General features: G+C 40.4%; 1 protein-coding gene across 1 annotated transcript in view; it reads right to left on the reverse strand.

The window, feature by feature from the left end:
• Positions 1–5,740: 5,740 nt before the first annotated feature.
• dysf (dysfusion) overlaps positions 5,741–22,456 on the reverse strand; it is a 612,128-nt gene continuing 595,412 nt past the window's right edge. The window contains exons 8-9 of the mRNA XM_067137734.2: positions 18,624–19,495; positions 5,741–5,778 (exon numbers count right to left, since the gene is read on the reverse strand). Of these exons, the coding sequence (XP_066993835.2) occupies positions 5,741–5,778; positions 18,624–19,495 (910 nt within the window). The remainder of the gene's footprint in view (positions 5,779–18,623; positions 19,496–22,456) is intronic.

Here is a 22,456-nt window from a genome sequence, read left to right on the forward strand (position 1 = left end):
TGCAGCTCTAAGAGAAAGAAATCACTAACTGACGAATCAATATTGTAAATCGGATCGAAAATTTTATAGTGAAACATTAAGTTATTCCACGTTGGTGATGATAACTACTAATGTCAATATAAACAGTAATTTTTACATGCCGAGGACCTCAATTCTTGGTCCCTTAAAACAACAGTCACCATCATAAAAATAAACTGTTAGCACACTTGAAAGCAGTTGTGCACTTTGTTCAAAAAAAGAAGAATAATTCTAACCTAATTTAATCTCTGAGGTTTATCAGTTCTTATTTTAGGCCACTAGATCTGCATTTTAAATGTGGAACATGTCTGCTTTTTCGTAATTACTTTTCTAATCGCGTATTAAGTTTAATAGAAGAAGGTATTATTGTCTTGGTTCATACACTAATAGATAAAAGGCAGCACGCTTAAAACCAGTTAATAATAATAATAATAATAATAATAATAATAATAATAATAATAATAATAATAATAATATGTTATTGTTTTACGACCTACTAACAAGTTTTATGGATTTCAGAGATGGTGAGGTACTGTCATTTCATCCCGCAGGCGTTCTTTCACGTGCTGGTAAATATACTGGTACGAGGCTGTCATTTGATCACTTTGGTATACCACTAGAGAGGCGGGATCGAACCCACTAGAGTGGGCTCAAAAGACTAGCGATTTTTTCCTATGAGCCACTCAGCCTGTCACGACTTAAGCCCTCGGACATCCAGGAGAGAGACGAATACTGAGGAGTGGTTTTATGGTGCAACGTAGCAGAAGAAACTCAAACTGACAGTCGAAAATTATTTCAAAGAGATGCAGTACTCGCGGTGAAATATTCTGTTTTATAATCTGATTGAAGTATTATTGTCGTATCAGTTCAGAAACGTTGAGCCATATCTTATTAGAAACTTGGCCATAATTCATCTCTAGTTCACGGATGTAAAGCCTCGGTGACGCCCTGACGGCCATTATCAAGGCGATGGCTCATGGTCGCAAATCACACGGTATTAGCGCTACAAAACCACAACTACAGGTTGGGTTACGCTTGACGGCGCTGTATGTATCTGTGATCTGCTTAGCACAACCTGGTTTCTGCCAACTCGGGCTAGTTTATGAATAGTCAGTTCCTTTTTTACTTGCAATATCGTTATTCAAGAGAAATAAAAATAGCTCAAACCAGAAAGCTAAGCATGATCGCTTTCTTTTCTAACGTGATAATTATAACCCCCTTTTGCGTCTTATCTTTCTTTTTAACAGCTAATAACAGTCGCAAATACGAACAAGTTCTACATTCGAGTGAGAGATCAATAGCAACTTCAACACTGCTGTCAAGAACTGCTTCGTAATAGTGACATTTCTCTCGTTAAATTCTCCTTCTCATTTAAATATACATGTATTAGCAAATATGTGCTAACCATGTCAGCATACTAATAAGCTTTCATAATTGAATTATAATAGCCATAATGTATTGCATCAATAATTCGTCTGTATTGCACCGATTATCATGTAACAGCGCACATGGCTCCTTTCAGACCGAGTTTGTGTCAGATAAACAATAAATACTTTTAACTAGAACATGTTTGTACGGAGCAATTTCCATGAAAGTGCAGTTAGGCCCTCATTTCTTGTATTTAGAAATCATAGAAACTAAAACGTTGTTTGTGCATTCATAGAGTTGGCAGTGAACCTTTTATTAGTTTGTATTTTGTTCGACGAAACTTCGAGGTCCTAGCGCAGCCCCTTTCTGAGCGCTAAGGTGGTGTATCTAACCAGATTTCATTCGAATACTTGACGCTGTGGGAACTGAAGCTTGATCGTGAACGCCTTTTGTCATGGGCAAGTGAATTACTGTCCGCCAGGGACAGTACACACCTCAGTTGGTCGAGTTTCCGCCTCCGTAGCTTAGCGGTTAGCACTATTAGCAGCCGTCCTCTGAGGCCCGGGTTCGATTCCCAGTATTGACAGATATTTAAGAATGGCAGGAGGGCTGGCATGTCGTTAAACTGGTAGATGCAGCTCACCTCCATTGTTGGGGTGGGGTGCCTAGAAAGAGCTGCACCATCTCGGGATGAGGACACAAGTTTCCCTTACTTTAGTTGGTCGAGTTCCCCTGAGAGCGACACGCTCGTCCAATGGCCCTGCGGCGAGTTTTGTGTGAATTTTGTTGAGCTGGATTATTACTTTCCATTATTTTGTAAATCTAGGTATTAATTTGTGGAAAGATAGCCATGTTGGTATAATAATTGGCCAGGGCTTGTGTCGGAACCAAAACCGCAGAATACGTCGCGTGGATGTTAGGAACGAGTGAAAGTGTAGCATTTAGGTTTAGACGTCTTATTTCTTTTCATTTTTCTGGACTCTCCTTTTGCGATCGTTATCGATCACACTATTTCCAATCTTCGTCGATTCAATTATATCTTGCTGAGTGTTTTCGGGCGTGACAACCTCGATAGGCTAGACGGGAACAGACTTGCCACCTCGGCTTTTCTTATCACGTATGTAGGTGCTCAGTTTAGAATATTTTGGACTTGTTCAATTCTTTCTGACTCTTCATTTCTTTTTGTCTCTATTTGCAATGGGATTAAACATCTTTAAATTAAGATATTCCAAAACTCAACTTTTCTTACAAAGATTATTACAGATGTCGACTGACCTCGCGAAGAGAGAAGGAACGCTTGATGAAGATGATGATGCTTGTTGTTTGAAGGGGCCTAACATCGAAGGTCATCGGCCCAGATAAGGAACGATACCTCACAGTACTTGTTATCATGACCCTGTCCCGAGTTATCCTAATTTAACTGCATACTTCACGCACCGATTTCATCACAAAATGGCGGGTGCGCATGCCATTCTCCGTTGCGTTACCTGATATTCAAAGTTGTTTGGACAGACTTTTCTGACCTCCCAATTTTCAAGACAGCTTTTATATTTTTGCTAGCTTTTGTAGTTTTAAAATTACACTTTTTGGGACACACGAATGTTTACCGCGGATTTCAATACTGCAACGAAATGATAGGCACGTTCTATCAAAAAATGAACGGCGGAAGACTAATACAATTTGTCGAACTATATAGAAAGGCTCAGTGGATTGCTGATATATCGGCTCACATGGAAATGCAAGCGACAATGCGTACAAGAATACGGTCATTGCCATTTTCGGGCCTATTATACACGTGTATGTACCTTTCCTCCAGCGTTGTAACATTTAATTTTATTTACCTCATGAACTATCAAATCACACACAACTGAAATTCCATCCTGCACAAATGTTTTGTGTTGACGTGATGAAATTCTCTACTCGTCTGTAAACGAACTGCGATTCTTCCACTCACGGGAATGACAGAGTCTTGCACGATCTTCTGTCAAGTAAGGCATAGCAAGTAGACAGTCGATTATTCGACCCCGTGGAAATCTGTTGTTCAGTACACTTTAATAGTAACATTAATATTTTCGAAAATGCTTTACAGTGTCGTGACACTGGCGCTAGAAAGACTTCATTCAGGTGACCAGAGAGTTCAAATTCCATTCACTATCTCAGTTTCATGTAAATATTGGAATGGTATCTTTCTTGTAGCCCATATGTCTTTGGTAAATACGTAAACACTTATAATTGTGCCAGACTTCTGCTATTATATTTTAATATTCGTCCTCTGCTCCCTTAGTTAATTATTGTTCCTTACGCCCGGGCTGCGGTAGTTCAGACGGTAGAGGGCTGGTCCTCTGAGCTCAAGTTAGCATGTTCGATCCCGGCTCCGTCCGGTGGTATTTCAAGGTGCTCAGATACTCAGTTTCGTTTCGATAGATTTAATGGGATGTTAAAAACTCCTGCAGGACCAAATTCCAGCACCTCGGCGTATCTCAAAAACCGTAAAGTTGTTGGTGGGCCATAAGATCAATAGTATTATTGAATTATTGTTCTCATCAGTGTTAGATCTCCAAGACATCGTCAACCTTTATATTATTCCTATCTTTCACGGCCTTCGTTCTTTAAGCCAAATCCTCAATCTTCTCGACAAGTTTCTGTCGCAAATGACTGCCAGTTACATTATTATTCCTCATTAGATGTGGACATCGTCACCAGAGCATGAAACAGAATTTTGATCGCTGATTGAGTCACAATTAACAATTTCGTAATACCAGAGTAGCGCAAGAGCTAAAATATTTAAGTGGGAAGAACTTCACGTACAAAATTATGAGATCTAGTACTGTGAGTCAGAGGAGATACTAGACTGCTGGGGTATAGAAAAGTATTATTTTTGGGAGCGGATGTCGATTTAAACGCTATGTTATAGACATTGTGGGCAACTCTTTGCTTCAAATCATCGGCTGGCATCAATCCTTACTAGTATTCTTCTTCTTCCTAGCCTTATCCCAATTACCTGGAGTCGGCATATGTTTGGATTAGTCCCAGTTTTACGACCGGATGCCTTTCCTGTCGCCATCCTCATGGAGAGAGATGTATTCGCTATAGCGAATTTCTGCGGTGGTTTGTATTGTGATTTGTGTAAATGAAGTTGTATATTAGGACGAAGAAACACAGCCAGTCCCCGAGCTAATGAGGTGTGACTAAATCGAACTCGGGGCCATCTGAACTGACGACCACTACGTTGACCATTTATCCAAAAAGCCGGAGAAATCCCTACTAGTCTGCACTTTTAAAATAGGGCATTGGATATTAAGTAGCTCAAAATTTAGAATGGTTGTATATTTTTCCCCAGACGTACTAATCACTTAGCAACACCACTCCTCAAAAGAAGGGAATCACATCGCCGACTCAACAGCGATAGACACTGTCTATCCTACCATATCTTGTATGACTTTTTTCATTTGCCATGTTCATTGCCTGTACTGCTATTTGAAACTAAGGTACCATTATATTCTTCAACACCAACTTCCTAACTAAATAAGTCTAGTAACAGCTAGCAAACACTGTATAACCGTAATGGGTATTCAGAGTTAAAGGCCGCAGGTCAGTGCGGAATGAAGCACAATAAATAATTAAGTAGCGGTCCATCACATCTGCCTTAGGAACTGTTTTCGTTGTCGAAAATTCGGGTTAATTTCTAGACACTACAAGCAACCCCTTGTTGTGGTAGGCCGTGCGGACGGTGTACGGGATGTGGCATCACAGCTGACGTTTGACAATATGTCATACTTTTAATTTAATTTAATTATAATTAATACTCTAACAACAACGGAGACGAGGCTGCGGCTCACAAGCTGGTGCTGGCATCGCGCGAATCTGTAACAGAGGAGAGAACAAATGAAAGTAGCACGATCCTCTTCAGGTTGCACAATAAAGCAAACACAAAGGTTAGGTCTACAAGACGTCTTATTAGAAAATGTCGTCGTTTCTCTTTTTTAATCTGCATATAATTTAGTACATTTTCTAATTTGTGCTTACAGCGTGCCTTGCATATTAATAAGACCACAATATTTTGTGGTGTACTGGCGTAGTAAACATTCTGGAATGAAACCGGTTGTGCCATGTAAACAGGAACACACATTCATAGGACATAAAGCATTGCTAGGTTATTCCTTATTGATAAACTTTAATAAAAAATTATACGTGTTTGGTGTTGCAAAATGATTAGATCACCATCTTTCCTTTTGTTGATAGGAATAATGTTTCAACTTTCAGTTCCTTCTTGGCTATAGTTGCTGCGTGAGCCTCCTTGTACATTGTGTGTGTATGTAAGAAGGTTACAGAGCCAAGTTAAATGGGTTGGAAGTCATAATTTTTCTACTTCGAGCAAGGACAGATTATAACCTGCAAAGAAAAAAGGATTGTCTCTTCAGGAAATAGCAAGGAGAATTATTATCAGATCACTTACTGTGGTAAACAGTTTCTGAAGTTAAAGGAAAATTATCGAAGGAAGTCGCCTGGAAGACCACAAAGCTAACATTTAGACAAAAAAATGTGAGGCTGGGACAGCGCTGAGACAGCTCTCACAATACCGCACTATCGGTATCCACAGGTCTACATTATCCAGAATAGTCATCCAGAGTAACGTTTTGAAATACAAGAAAAAAAGAAGACGACTCGTATAATTGTAACGCATGAGGAGAACAGACTTAAGTGAGCATGTTAATTGGTTGGAAGAATGGAAATGTATGATCTTGATGAAAAAAGAATTTCAATTTTGATGGTCGTGACCAGGGCTGGATAAATCCCAAGCGCCCGGTCGCCATGGCGACGAAAAGAAATGTGTAGGCGCCTAACATTTTCAAATTGTAACTGTTAAATTTCAGACCGAGGAGAAACAATATTTTCGGAATTTACTTCCACTCTGAAAATAGCAAAGTATAAAAAAATGAATTCGGTGGCATTTTAAAAATCTGGTCAGTAAAATTCGTTCCTAAGTGTTTTTGTTGTTGTTGTTGTTGTTTTTGCTACTCTCGTGTCTCTAGCGTCTCAATATGCGGAGATTATAAGGTTTGGAAGCGGTTACAAGCATCGGTTACACCTGAACATTCATTTGAATCGAATGAGCGTTCGATATATCTCGTGACCGCTCGTAACAATTACATCGACAAGTTAACCTTCGCTTTTCGCCGGTCTTAGCTCCAGATTTTCTCCGTTATGTTCTTTGTGTAGTGCACTATTATGTAATAAGCACTGTTAGGGGCTTAGTGCATTTGAGCCCCTTAAATGAAGTGCCTAGTGTAATGAATATGATTTAAGAGTTATTAAGATAAAGTCAGAGATAGATCAGGTTAATATTACAGAGATAAGCAAACGATTTTTATTGTTTATGTCTGGTGCCTAAGAAATTTTACTGGCCCCTAGAATTGTTTCTGCTGTGTTCAGTCCTGGTCGTGACGGTTGGTCGTACTACTGACATACGTTTGTGAAAGAAGAGCAGGTGTTTATAAGGTGGATTCGGTTATCGAGGAAAAGCAAGTTATTCTTCCCCTCAGACCGTCCGCAAGCCGCAGACTACCCGAAATGGCTTGATGACCATCTTTTACCAGTTGCAGAGGAGGTTGGCATAGAGTTCTGAGTATTCTAACAAGACAATGAATTGTACATAGTTCCATCGTACCAGGTCCACCAAGAAGTGGTTTCAGCGCAAAGGTGTTAATGTAAAGGAGTGGTCAGTAATTTCTCCAGACTTTAACCCTATGGAAAACATACGAGGAATTCTTTCCAGGACTGTGTATGAAGGAGGAAAGCAGTATGACAAGGTCAAATAACTGAAATAATGTTATAATTGTTACGTGGAGGAAGATTCAAATTTCTGTGTTACAGAACATTATGCAGGGTATGACTGACATGTATGTTTCAGTTAGCTGTAAAAAAGAGCATTAAGATGAAGTGATCTTATCACTTTGCAACAACAGTTATATTTTTAAGATATATATTAAATCAGTTAGTATTTAAATGAACATGAATTTGGTTTTGTATTTTATTTCATTGACTATATTGTCATTAGATGATATAATTTTGCAACGCACCTTACCATGTAAAGTAAACTGTGGGAAAATCACTTTTTAGTGGGTCATACCAACCATAAGGACTTTAGTCCAGCCAGGAAAAGAGAGTACGGAAACGGAGACGATAATTTTCAAAATTCATTGTACTTCAATCGTCAGATACATCTTACCCATTAAAGCCCAAATGATTTTATTGTATATGTTTAATCTTTAGTGAAAACCTATCACTACATGCATATGAAAAAGTATTTTTTTTAATTAATGTTCTTAGTTCAAATACGCCAACCTCGTGTTGGTAGATTTACCGGTACATAAAATAACTCCTATGGAACAACATTCCGGCACCATTAAAGTTTAAGCAGTTATTGGGACGTAAAACAAATAACATTATTGTAAGTGCCAATTCGTTATATTTCCACATGCTTTGTTTCGGGCATAACCCAGTGATGTAGAATAGGGGCATAGGTACGACTTATTCTTCGAGGAGGGCATAATAATAATAATAATAATAATAATAATAATAATAATAATAATAATAATAAATAATGCCGGGCTGAGTGGCTCAGACGGTTAAGACGCTGACCTTCTAACCCCAACTTGGCAGGTTCGATCCTGGCTCAGTCCGGTGGTATTTGAAGGTGCTCAAATACGACAGCCCCGTGTCGGTAGATTTACTGGCACGTAAAAGAACTCCTGTGGGACTACATTCCGGCACCTCGGCGTCTCCGAAGACCTTAAAAAGTAGTTAGTGGGACGTAAAGCAAATAATAATAATAATAATAATAATAATAATAATAATAATAATAATAATAATAATAATAATAATAATAATAATAATAATAATAATATTTAAATGGATGTTTTTGTAAATGGCTGACTTTACTATTTGGTAAAAATAAAAACATAAGTAAATAATGAATGTATCTATTTATAACAAGAGTACAAATGCCTCCTCATGGGGGATATATCCTCCCTTATCCTCCCTTATCTACGTGACTGATGTAGATCAGAGGACAAGAAAGACAACCATTCCTAGGAAGTTGCACTGCTTCGAGGACCAAAGTACCATTGGCCATTGTTTTTAAATAATGAATGTATGGTACTCACTCCAGGATAAATTACCTAATTTCATGTTACAGTACAACTAGCCATCCTTGACCAGTTTGTGCACATTATTAGGTCTACAGTACAATTGAGGTTGTCATGCAGATTTTATACCTTAAAAAAAGTTCATACAAGTTTCATTAACACGACATGCGTGGAATACGTGTTCTTATAACAATGAATATGTTACTGTCCGACATTACTTTCTCCTTCTCTTTCTTATCCCAAATGTCAGATGCCGAGGGATTAAACTCGGACGTTATTGTTTCATTGATATCGCTTAACTTTATAGTGTGCTTGGTTTTATCACTACTATCCCTGCATACTGCATATCGATATTTTATTCTAAAAAAACAATTATTTTTTGCCCTAACAGAGTTTAAAATATAGAAATAGATAAACGAGAAAGTAATGTAGAGTATAAAGATGCGTATTTCTCTGAAGTTAAACTTTATGGTGACTAAATCTTGCGCCATACCGATGTTAGAAACGCTGTCCGCATGTAGCTGTTGACCAAGAAGGTTTTCCGAAAGAATGTATTGTTACGTACTAGAGCGACCGTAAACCCTGTCGAAGCTCCTTTTGGTATTTCCTGCAAGGGTTGGATAAATACACTGGGTGGTTCACCCGCCCCTTGATCTAGATTTGTGCAACCCGTCATGTTTACTACACTTCTGAAATACGTATATCGGTCCTTCTCCCCAAACCGTGGTACATAACGAGATGTGTGGTTAAACAGCAAGCATCGTGAACGCCACTATTAATACATTACGGGCACCCCAGAATGAACCCGTAAAACGAAGAACACGCACCTTACAACATGAGATGCTCGCACAAACCAGGAACAGCTATGGTATTGGCTGGGAAGTGCTCGCTGCATGTTAAATCTCGCAGTAGGTCACTTGGCAGGGGCGCAGTTGGAGATATGACAGTGGATAGGGCTCGCGGGGATGGAGGTTCGAATCCCAATCAAGTGTTTTTTCACCACCAATTGTCTGGAATGTGGCAAGGTTGCATACTTAATAGTTTCCTCAGACTGTTTTGTTTATTTGGCTCTGAAAAGGGCCGTTGGTAATGTGGCATATGGTGATTGATCCGCTGCTGTGCATACTCAAGTTGTTTTACATGGCCTCACAGGAAAGTATCCAGGGGCATAAGATCGAGCAATCTGGTTGACCAGGGGTCGGTCCTCCACATTCTATCCATTTATCAGGATACGTCGCATGGAAATGGTTCTGGACGACCAGCGCCACGTGCGGTGGAGTTTCGTCATGTTGAAACCACATCCTGCAGAGGACATGAGTGGCAGATGTTCCAACAACGGTGGTAGTTCATCTTGGAGAAACCGCAGATAGCGTTCTCCCGTCAGATGGCCTCAAAGAAATGGGGACCATTGAGGTGATCAGCCACATGCCACACTACGTTCCAGTGGCGTGCACTGAACCCCATCTACCCTAGCGCTACTGGGGTAAATTTGTATTTACATTTTCTTATTATTCCTTAGAACGCTTTTTATAAAGTTTAAAAAACTTCGAACATATAAGTCAAGCCAAGTACAGCTGTTTCGACAATCCGCTCGCACTACCGCAGTTCAGCTTCTCCAGCGAGCTGGGTTATCTTGCCGGCGCGAAAGAGAGCTCCCAAGCGAAATTTAAGTCGCTTGGTTGACGCATGCACTTGAAGCTCCTTGTCCTGGGAGCAGGGCGGAGCTGCAGGCCCTCCCCCGACAGCAATTTACGACGAGAGGCCAGCTAGCTTGGGAAAGGTATGTTAGTTTTAATACTTGACTCTCGAAGTGTTCAGCCCCAACTATCAACATGTGAGCAGTTGCACATCGTCTTGCTAATAAAAATAGAGCCATTTTATGAAATCAATTGTAATACAACAGAATATATTTTATTCTTGGATTTCGGCATGTATAAAGTTTTTCGAGCAATTCATTGATGGCACGGGTAGAATATGTTTTCCGATAGTCGCATAAAAATATTTAGGTTGCCCACCATGAACACAGAACTAAGCGCGAAGTAAAATAATTTTGTATTTGGTTGTCTGCGATGGTGGTATATAGTGAAATTTTTACTGTTCCGCTTGGATTATAGGTGAAGTTTCCGTGAGTTCTGTGCCATTTTTCATGAATATAACGTATGTTATTCGACGTGACGAATATTTTCCCTCGTTTGTCGTTGATGCGCGTATACTCATAAGCGAGTGAAGCAATAAACTTCGGCGACGGTAAAATACCAGTTAAATTTTGCTGATTCAGTTTAGGTTAGGTTTTAAGTCAAAAACAAATAGTAGTTCCAGTGTATTTTTGTGAAAAGCATGACTGCACTGTGCTATTACGAAGTGTCACCGGGTGAAACTGTAAGTACATTGTTTAAAATCTGCTGTAGATTAAGTTGTGATGGTGTCATCGCTGCCATGAATATCAATTTGGAAATATGTGCGAGTTTGTGGTTGAAAATATTCTTGAAAGACCTTTCTGAGGTAGACCTTAGCGTGAAAACTCCAGCCTTATAACATAGTAATGTTGACTTTAGAGAGTATAGTGCGGCTAAGATTGCTTATATTTTTAAAAAAAATTGCAGCTAGGGTAACGAATGTCTTCACCGCACGCCACTGCTATGTTAACACCTCACTATATCTGAATATCTGACTGTCGTACTCAACTGGGGATTAACCACAGTATATTAGTGCATATTATAGCGATCAGCGGTTCCATTGTTGTGGAACCGCGCTTCGTCCGGAAGTAAGATGGTTGCTAAAAAGGCAGGTTCAGTGTCCACATTCTGTAGGGTCCATTGAAAGAACACCACTCGGGCTTCCAAATCATGACCATGGAGCTCCTGGTGTTAGTGCAGATGGTACGAGTGAAAACGCTGGGTATGCAATATCTGCACAACAGATGCCAGCTGATGTTCATCTCCTCTGCAATGACCCGTGTGCTAGCGTGGATAGCGTCCAGCACAACCTCTTCATTGTGAGCAGACGTCATGAGATGATCTCGAACTGCACGTATCCTTCTCAGGGACGCAACAGCCGAAGATGTCTCTCCACTTTGAAAAGTCATGTCTGTCGGTTATCGTCGATCCGGATACCGTTCTTGATACAGGCGTTAGCCTGGCATGCATTCTGTTTAGATTCTCCATAGGTTAATAACATATTCACATACTCGTCGCTGGAATACATCACGAGGCAGTGAATAAACTTTGTGTTGTGTTTTGATTTGCCTCGAAGGAGTGGAATTCGCGGAGCTACATACCAACCTAGCATCGCATATTGTTATCGTTCCAACGGGGCAAACTAAGAAGCTTGGAACATGTACGAGGTAGCTAACTAGTTATCTGTGTCGTAGCTACAGACCATCACCTCCTCATACTCGTCCAACCCAGCTCCATAGGCTATGCCACGATACCAACGGCCCGTTACAGAGCCAAATAAACAAATTAGTCTGCGGAAACTATTAAGTCTGCAGCCTTGCCACATATTAAGCTATAATCTAAAAAATAATACTAGCGTGTAATTCCAACACTTCCCACTATCACACCACCGAATGGGCCCTTGCCAAGTAAGCTATTGCAAGGTTTGACATGCAGCGGGTAGTTCCCAGTATATACAATACCTGTTCCTAGTCTGCGTGTGCACCACCTGTTGTAGGAAACGTGTTTTTCGTATCTGTGCTCGTTTTACGAGTTCATTATTATGAACTACTAGCATATGTACCCCTTCTTCGCTACGGTATTCTACATTGTATACAGATTTCGAAGTAAATTACTGTACATGAAGTGAATAAGTTGTTTTTTTAAATTGCATGTCTCTTGGCGTTATCCTAGAAACAGCATAGGGAGTTCCACAAACGTTGTTTCCAATCCCCCCTCCCTCCACCCAAAGGGGAGGTGAACTTGAGTGTCATCGGGAGTGTCACTATTCATCTCAGCGACCCCGAAAACTGTGGATTCGACACTATTTTCGATTAATTTTATACTTAACCCCCCTGACCCCCACCCCTAAGGGTGCTACGGATGGCTTACCCCCACAGTGCTCGTCTTCAGATAATAAGTCATAAGTGTACCAAGTTTGGTTGAAACTGCTCTAGTAGTTTAGGAGGAGATATGCCATTTACACACACATTCATCTATTTTTATATATAGTAAGATTATGAATGAACAGTGGCGTTTACGATTCTTGCTGTTTCCTAGCCCGTAACCACACATCTCGTTCGTATTACCCCGCTTAGAGAGAGGGTTCCGATGTATTTTTAGAATTGTGGTAAACGCAGCGGATTGCATAACTTTAAATCGCAAGGGGCGGTTGTACCACTCGGTATATACTTCAAATTTTGAGACAAGTCCACCTCTTCAATACCAAACAATGTATTCACTTATTGAAGTTACTCGTACATGTCAAGTAGGACTTGTATCGTCTTTTCTTTATGGCATTTTCTCTTGTTGAGTTTTTTATGCTGGCTTGAAAATTTAGAATTTTTCTGAACAGAGTTAAACAATTTTCGAATTAAGTTGGTAGCTAAACAATGTATCAGAATAAGTATATCTTTTCCAATTTGGGGAATTTTGATGTTTAACTTAAGATAGCAGTTTGCATTTTTATAAGCCTGATTAACAAAAATATTACACGAAGTAAATTTCATGATTGAAAAATCCCATATTGACGATGAATATATATATATATGCTTTGAATTTTGAAAATGTCCACTTTTCAATACCAAACAATTTATACACTTAATAAAACCTACAGTTATATGTCAAGTAGGACATGTTTCGTCAAACCTCGTCTGTATTACTGGTGAGCAAAGATTGTATGCAACACATCTCCCATTGACATTCAGGTTAGAGAGGTTATTGTACACCACTTATTTATCAAAATATGATCAAGTCTGTCCCTGCAGTTCTGGTTCATTTCTTTTTATCACAACACGGAAGGAAACTAGCCGTTCTCGTTTATATACAAGTCATTTCAGCTGAGAAATGGCCCGACTTGTTATCCTGATGTTGCAGAGGCGCACATCGTGGTAGTAGGAACTTTCACCTTCACTGGCCTGCACAAAGATATTGCAGTACGATTTTCTCTCTTGATATGTATTTTCCCTTTCTGATCCTAATAAGACGTCCGTCTCTGGTGATGTCCCACGGTAATAGCCTTATGGCGCTGATTGCTACTTCTCTTGTGTCATCATTTTTCCCGTATGTGTGCATGTATGTATGTATGTATGTATGTATGTATGTATGTATAGCCGAGCTAGTTGACCGCGCGTTTCGGGTCACTTAGCTGTGAGATTGCATTTGGGAGATGGTGGGTTCTAACCCTTTTGTCGGCAATCCTAAAGATGGTTTTCAGTGGTTTCCAATTTTCACACCAGCCAAATGTTGAGGCTGTACTTTAATTACGGCGAGTCGGTCACTTCCTTCCCAGTCCTGTACTATCCCATCGTCACCGTAGGACCTCTCTGAGTAGATGCGATGTAACATTAATGGCATATATATATAGTATTCTTTCTTTCTTCCTTTCTTTCTTTCTTTCTTTGTCTCTCACTAAATATTATCAGGTTCGATGTGATGAGCTAATTACCCAGTTCCATCTGAGTATCCAATAACATTAATCTATTTTGAAAGCTCTCGAACAGTCTACACTAACATTAAGCCTTCTTACAACTAACTAACTAATAAACTGGGTAACTAACTAGCTAACTAACTAACCAATCAATCAGTTCGCTAACTAACTAACTTGGTGGCCGAAGAGAAAAAGAGGAAGACAGAAAGAGAGAGAGGGAGAGAGAGAGAGAGAGAGAGAGAGAGAGAGAGAGAGAAAGCGCACATCTCAGTTAACAACCATCTGGTTCCAACCCCAGCCCTGAAGATGGTCTTCCGTGGTTTCCCATTTTCACACCTGGCAAAGGCTGTACCTTAATTTAGGCTACGGCCGCTTTCTTTCCACTTCATGCCTTTCCTATTCCATCGTCGCCATAAGATCTATCGGTGTCGGTGCGACGTGAAGCAGATTGTAAAAGGTCAACAATCAGTGTAATGGTATTGTTGATCAGTAGAACATTGTAGTCCACAGCATTTTCTTCTGGTTCGACGATGTTAGGGCATCCCAGGTCAAGAGCGTCTTCCATTTCCACCTTTCTTCGTGACTTCCTTTCACGTATACGGCATATTTCTCTTTGTGCTTTTCTTCTCATTTCGAAGATTATCTTAATTCTTATAGGCTGATAATCACACAGTTTTGTACCTTATACGAAACAATCACAACAACGACCCCCACCGCCTAAACGGCGTTGCCATGACGATTGAATAACATATGCATGTCAGCGACGTTCAGCGTCGGACTTGGCATCAAACACCCAAATTCATTAATATCTCCGTTATCACAGCCCATGCTGTAAAAATGTATGAAACATAAATGATCGGAAATAATAGTTTCTATACCTTTTGTTATTTAGAGGTTTTAGATGGAACATATATTTCCGGAGATATTTAGAAATTTGCGACAAATGTAAAAGTGCATATAACATAAATGTTCGGATATTATATTTTACACACGTTTCATGATGTGCTGTTTTTCAATACAGCTATTATTTTCTTTTCTCAATCCTGTTTTGCTCCCCTTATTATTGCCTCTCCTTGGGCACTCTCCGGATATTCCTGAACTTAAATACCGAGTTTCAAGAAATTCTGTTCAGCCATTTTACCCACGATGTTTGAATAAACATCCACACGGACAGACAAGACAGATAGACAAACATTGAAGTGAAACATTTTCGACTCTTGTATACCTAATGTGGGATAAAACGAATTATAAGGCAAACATTAGAAGTGTGTAGAAAGAATTGTAATTTTATTCCCATACAGTACCCTAGTTAATATAAAATCCCTAGAACTCACGAAAAATTGGGAATTTTACCCTGAAGAAGGGTTCTTTAATTCCAGAAATCAATATGGGTTTCTTATTTTTTGCTACTTTTCCCATACACTGGCCGAGTCGCGAGTGCGATCTGAGACGCACATGTTACGTGTCTCTGTGATGGTTGGTAGTGTGGCGGATTGTGTACATAAATGAATAAGTGTGTTTTAGGACAACCACAAACACTCAGTAATCGAGGAATTAACCCGACATATCTAAAATCTCAGGTCTGGCCAGGAATCGAATCTGAGATCCTCTGAACCGAAGACCGCTATGCTGATCATTCAACCAAGGAGTCAGACTTCTCACATCTACAGCATATCCACAGTATGTCAACCGACCATGTCGGAATTCGATCCCACAACAGTGAGCACTTTTCCGTAATATGGGGATCCGGGATGTTCTTGACTAAGCACAAATCAAACGTTACTTCACATAGAAAGTGGCGACTCCACACGAAAATTAAAAAAATGATGGCGATGTATTTGTCACGGTGATTTCGTGCCCCGACAAAGGCAAATACTTGTAAGTGACATGACTCCTTTGGAATAAAACATAAAATACGTAGATTATACTCATTTGAAAAGAAATCTTTTTTTTACAAGTTGCTATACGTCGCACCGACACAGATAGGTCTTATCGCAACGATGGGGCAGGAAGGGGCTAGGAGGGAAGGAAGCGCCGTGGCCTCAATTAAGGTACAGCCCCAGCATTTCCCTGGTGTGAACATGGGAAACCACGGAAAACCATCTTCAGGGCTGCCGACAGTGGGGTTCGAACCCACAATCTCCCGAATACTGGATACTGGCCGCACTTAAGAGACTGCAGCTGAAAAAGAAATAAAAAGGACATGTTCACCACTAAGGAGCCATTGCAGGGGCATGTACTGTAAGTGCGTACAGGCACAGGACATCGTAGTATAAAGAAATATTGCACTTCACCAAGCGTTTATTGCAGGATTCACTTAGTACGGTGTTCGACCACCCGTATCACACAGACAGGTGGCGATACGGTCGGATATGAAGGCATACAGACGTCGAATTACCATATCCAGGAAGCTGACGTCGCGGCGTTCCTTTCTGACACATGTCAATTTGTAGCAATGCCGTGTGGCAACCTTCGTTGTACTCGCGCGATTGGTTCATAGCGCACAATTTTGATCATATTTTATTCTTGTGGTTGGTTCTATGGGAGAATGGCTGGCTGATTGACGTAGATGTATCAGCTGTTAAGATGGTGCACACGATTTGAATTTTGGTTCATTTATAAATCTTATTGTATGGCATTAAAGTCATCAATCCTCCGCTATCGGTTTCATCATTTGGTAAGGTCTGTGCACATTTTGTAAGTAGAAATAATCAACCGGAAGTATGTAGGCATGACGTAAGATACGGAAGGGTTAAACACTTTAATTTTAAGTGATAAGGGGCACTAGAACAGCTATTATTTTTCTGTAATAATGTTCATTGTTTATGGCTGACTCTGTAGATTGTAGGTTTTACCGAACCTCGTTTTACAGGCTCTCTTGTATTTTTTGCTTACTTGGAAATAAAATATCAGTGGCATACACAGCTCATTAAGACACTGGACATGCCGCTAAAACAACTACTGTCCAGTCAAGAGTCTGCAGACTGCCAGTATTATTAGGCTTTTATGACCAGAGAATTTTGAAATATTAGTATATTAAACAATATATGAAAGGGGCCATGCATGGGCGCCCGCAGGATCTTTTCCAGGGGGGAGGCACATTAACAATTTTCTTGAATATAAAAACCAATATAACGTCAGCAACATTAAATTGTTTACAGAAATTTCTGCTTATAACAGATCCTAGATGACAGTCAGTAAGTTCAGTTTATAAAATAATCTGGTATGATATTAAACAATTGAACATCAACCATTTTAGAATTCCAGGGGGGGGGAAAGCGCCCCCCTTGCCCCCCCCCCCCTTGCGGGCGCCCATGGGGCCATGTTCACAGCGGAAGAAATTTTGAACAGAATCGAGAAGTCAAACGAAGTCAATTAATTTACAAGCTTAGTAAGAACAATACACGGAAAATAATTTTGAAACAAAACACGCGTATTCAAAACGGTATGCATCTCAGTTCTAATATATGTATGTGAAAGCTGGCGAATGAATGAAAAATATGAAAGTAAGATAGCGCAGCAGAAATGAAATATCACAGAAAGGCTCTTAATAAAATCAAGAGGAGACAGGACCAGGAATGAGGGAATGAAGGATGAAGTAGGAGTGAACCACTTGGAAGATACATAAGCAAGAGACTGCTAACTTGGTTTCAACATGTTGAAAGAATGGATAGTGAAAGAAAAGTAAAGCAAATTCATGGAGCAAGGCTAGAAAGAAGAAACGTAGAGCGAGACCGAGATTTACGTATTTACAGAATGTCAAACCGATTGCGAGGAATAAGAGAGATGAAGAAGTTAACAAAGACTCGCGAGGAACAGGTAGAATGGATCAAAGCTGGAATTGAGACGCTCTGATAGGATAATGGGTTAACGAAGAAGAAAAAGAAGACGAAGAAGAAGAAGAAGAAGAAGAAAAAGAAGAAGAAAATTGTCCTGTACGAGAAAATTCATATTTTATTCTATGTTTAACTTCTTGCTTTTAAATTCTTAATAGCACAACACTGTAGTGAATCTACAAATGGTACAAATAATTCATAGCGTTGTGTAATTAACTGTTCTCCAAATTAATTATTCCTTTATTCATGAATATAGTCTTCATTGTCAATGAATTTTCCTTTCTTCGATGAGACACGCCTAGAATTTTTAATTATTTGTCAATATTTTATTTTATGTATTTTAGATAGGCATACTACACCGCACTATGAAAACTACTTATATTATGTGTATGTTGATATTTTTGTAACCACGAAATAGTGGAAGATAAATAGCATGAAGGCAAGTACGATGCTGTGATTATGTCTGGTGCGTTTAGCCCCCAACAAATACTCTGGACCCATTTCCTAACATCAGAACACTGTTCTCTGGAAGTGGTACAGTCTCATTCCTAAAATTTCAACTGTTAGAAGGATCTAAATGCTTCGCTGGGAACTAAGTACGCCAGTACCGATCCGGCTAGACAGTGTGTGTTATGTTTCAAGTTTCTTAAAATATAGAAATGTAGCTTACCTTTGGGTGGTGGCGTCTCTGCCATGTCTGGATCTAAACGAATGAGAGGCGGGGGTGGTGGTATTCTGGGAGGTGGCGGTGGCTGCAATGGGAAGAGACGGTGTTCCGCTGGCCACAACATGTGATACTGCTCGTCGTCCGGAGGCGGGCCTGACGTGACGGCACGCAGGTTGGGCACGAACTGCTCGGGCGTCCAGTCGAAGCTGAAGGTGTGATAAGCAGCGCCGGGAGTGGCACTAGGAGTTGGCGGCGTGCTCGTCATGTAAGGGCTTAGTTCTTGCTGGATTATATCCGGTACCTTCTGAAGCGCTGCTGAGTCCGACCACGGCGGGCTGGGGTTCCACTGTTCCATCATGTCCGCAGGATCCACCACCATAGACTTGACGAGAACTCGCGGTCTGCCGGCTAGCGGGGTTGCTACCACCACTCCACCCCCTCCCCCAACCCCACCCCCACCATGATCCACCAGCATTTCACCACTGGGCACAGGCGATGAGCGAGGCGACGTCTTTAAGGTTCTAGAACGCCGGTGAGGTGGCGTCCTTACTTCTTCTGCAGGTAGCTCGTGCGGCGTCGAGTGGCGAGAGTAATCGACCGGTTGGTGCGTATGAGGTGGAGCGTGTTGGTGCTGGTGGTAAGGCGGATGGTGAGGAGGGGGCGGGGCTACGTTTGTCTCGTGGTGTGGGTATGGTGACATGACCTGCGGTGGAGGTGGCGCCGCTGGATGCGGGTGGTAGTAAGCGGCGGCAGCGGCGGCCGCCATGCGGGAGGCAGCATGTGCCTCGTAGGCCAGACCGTACTGCAGCTTGCTCTGCACCATGTAGTAATGGTAAAGCCAGCTGTTGGCTCTCATTACACTCGCCTCTCGCTCACTGCAACAGCAAAACACACAAATACATGAGTCTCTAAGTCACACCAAACTGCAACTAGCTCTGCACCATTTAGTGAAGTCAGCTGTTGCTCGTATTACATTCGTCTCTCACTCGCTGTAATAGCAAAACACACAAATACATAAGACTTCAAGTCACGCCAATCTGCAACTAGCTCTCCACCATTTAATAGAGTCATCTCTGGCTCTCATCACACTTGCATCTCGCTCACTGCAACATCAAAACACACAAATACACTAGACTGAAAGTAACATAGAACTGCAATTAGCTCTCCACCATTTAATAGAGTCATCTCTGGCTCTCATCACACTTGCATCTCGCTCACTGCAACATCAAAACACACAAATACACTAGACTGAAAGTAACATAGAACTGCAATTAGCTCTCCACCATTTAATAGAGTCATCTCTGGCTCTCATCACACTTGCATCTCGCTCACTGCAACATCAAAACACACAAATACACTAGACTGAAAGTAACATAGAACTGCAATTAGCTCTGCATCATTTAATAGAGTAATCTCTGGCTCTCATCACACTTGCATCTCGCTCACTGCAACATCAAAACACACAAATACACTAGACTGAAAGTAACATAGAACTGCAATTAGCTCTCCACCATTTAATAGAGTCATCTCTGGCTCTCATCACACTTGCATCTCGCTCACTGCAACATCAAAACACACAAATACACTAGACTGAAAGTAACATAGAACTGCAATTAGCTCTCCACCATTTAATAGAGTCATCTCTGGCTCTCATCACACTTGCATCTCGCTCACTGCAACATCAAAACACACAAATACACTAGACTGAAAGTAACATAGAACTGCAATTAGCTCTGCATCATTTAATAGAGTAATCTCTGGCTCTCATCACACTTGCATCTCGCTCACTGCAACATCAAAACACACAAATACACTAGACTGAAAGTAACATAGAACTGCAGCTAGCTCTGCATCATTTAATAGTCTTCTCTGGATCTCATCACACCCATTTCTCACTAACTGAAACATCAAAACACGTACAAACAAGTATTGTAAGTCGCACTGTACTACTACCTCTGCGCTATTTAGCAACCCAAATTTCGGCAATTATCACACTCGCCTCTTGCTCAGTGAAACAATAAAACATGAACACACATAAGCAATGTAAGTCACACTGTACTACCTGCTCTGCGTTATTTAACCCCAATTTCGGTAATTATAACACTCGCCTCTCGCTCACTACGACTATAAAACAAGAACATCCATGAACTTCGTAAGGCTCATCATACTGCAACTAGTTCTGCACCACTTAGTAGCACCAGCTTTGATATTCATCATACTCGCCTTTTACTCACTGAAACAATAAGGCAACTGAAAAAGTCACTACGCTCCTCATCAACTTCACATACCAGCACGACCCTGGCTTGACAAATTATGTCTTAGTAGGTGACATCTTATGTCGATCATATACATCCGTCTTGGACATGGCTGTTGCTCAAGTTACCTTCTAGAGTAGTGGATTCTCCGATGTGCGACAAGGAACAAGAGGAAATTGCCAGTCTTAAACATACCACTCTCGGTTGCAGAAAATATCGACATATTTAAAGCGTGCTATATGAAAAGTTAACCCTTACTCACGTCCCTTTCCCTATAAATATGATATGTTTATTAAGAAGATCTGACAAAAACTTGCTCATTTTTTGCAGACGACATACAAAGATTTAAATCATATACTGACGAAGGTCCTTCAGCTTTTATAAACTGATTAAATTTAGTTTTTCCTTTCCCTCTGTGTCACGATATTTCATTTATTGCATGTATTTTAATTATATGTAGTATGTATTTTTATATGTTATTTTTGCTGGCCACTTAGCTACTTGCCGAATGCCATTTCATCTATCATCTATCAATCACTACTGTTCTGCATTTAGGGCAGTCGCCCAGGTGGCAGATTCCCCATCTGTTGTTTTCCTAGCCTTTTTAAAATGATTTCAAAGGAATTGGAAATGTATTGAACATCTCCTTTGGTAAGTTATTCCAATGCCCAACTCTCCTTCCTATAAACGAATATTTGCCCCAATTTTTCCTCTTGAATTCCAACTTTATCTTCATCTTGTGATCTTTACTACTTTTAAAGACACCACTCAAACTTATTCGTCTACTAATGTCGTTCCAAGCCATCTCTCCAATGACAGCTCGGAACATACCGCTTAGTCGAGCAGTTCGTCTCCTCTCTCCCTAGTCTTCCCAGCCCAAACTTAGCAACGTTTTTGTAACGCTACTCTTTTGTCGGAAATCACCCACAACAAATCGAGCTGCTTTTATTTGGATTTCTTTAAGATCTCGAATCAAGTAATCCTGGCGAGGGTCTTACCAGAGACTTATATGCCCTCTCTTTTAAATCCTTACTACAACCCCTAAACGCCTTCTAAAGCATGTGCAGAGATCTGTACCCTTTATTTACAATCCCATTTATGTGCTTACCCCAATGAAAATCTTTCCTAGGTATATTAACACCTAGGTACTTACAATGATTCCCATAAGGAACTTTAATCCCATCAATGCAGTAATTAAAACTGAGAGGACTTTTCCTATTTGTGAAACTCACAACCTGACTTTTAACCGCGTTTATCATCATACCATTGCGTACTGTCCATCTCACAACATTCTCGAGGTCATTTTGCAGTTACTCACAATCTTGTAACTTATTTATGACTCTGTACATCACAACATCATCCGAAAAAAGTCTTATCTCTGATTCCACGTCTTTACTCATATCATTTATATGTATAGGAAAACATAAAGGTCCAATAATACTGCCTTGAGGAATTCCCCTCTTAATTATTACAGGGTCAGATAAAGTTTTGCCTACCCTAATTCTCTGAGATCTATTTTCTAGAAATATAGCAACCCATTCAGTCACCCGTTTGTCCGGTCCTATTGCACTCATTTTTACC

This window comes from Anabrus simplex, chromosome 1 (genome assembly GCF_040414725.1).
Source record: "Anabrus simplex isolate iqAnaSimp1 chromosome 1, ASM4041472v1, whole genome shotgun sequence".
Taxonomy (NCBI): domain Eukaryota; kingdom Metazoa; phylum Arthropoda; class Insecta; order Orthoptera; family Tettigoniidae; genus Anabrus; species Anabrus simplex.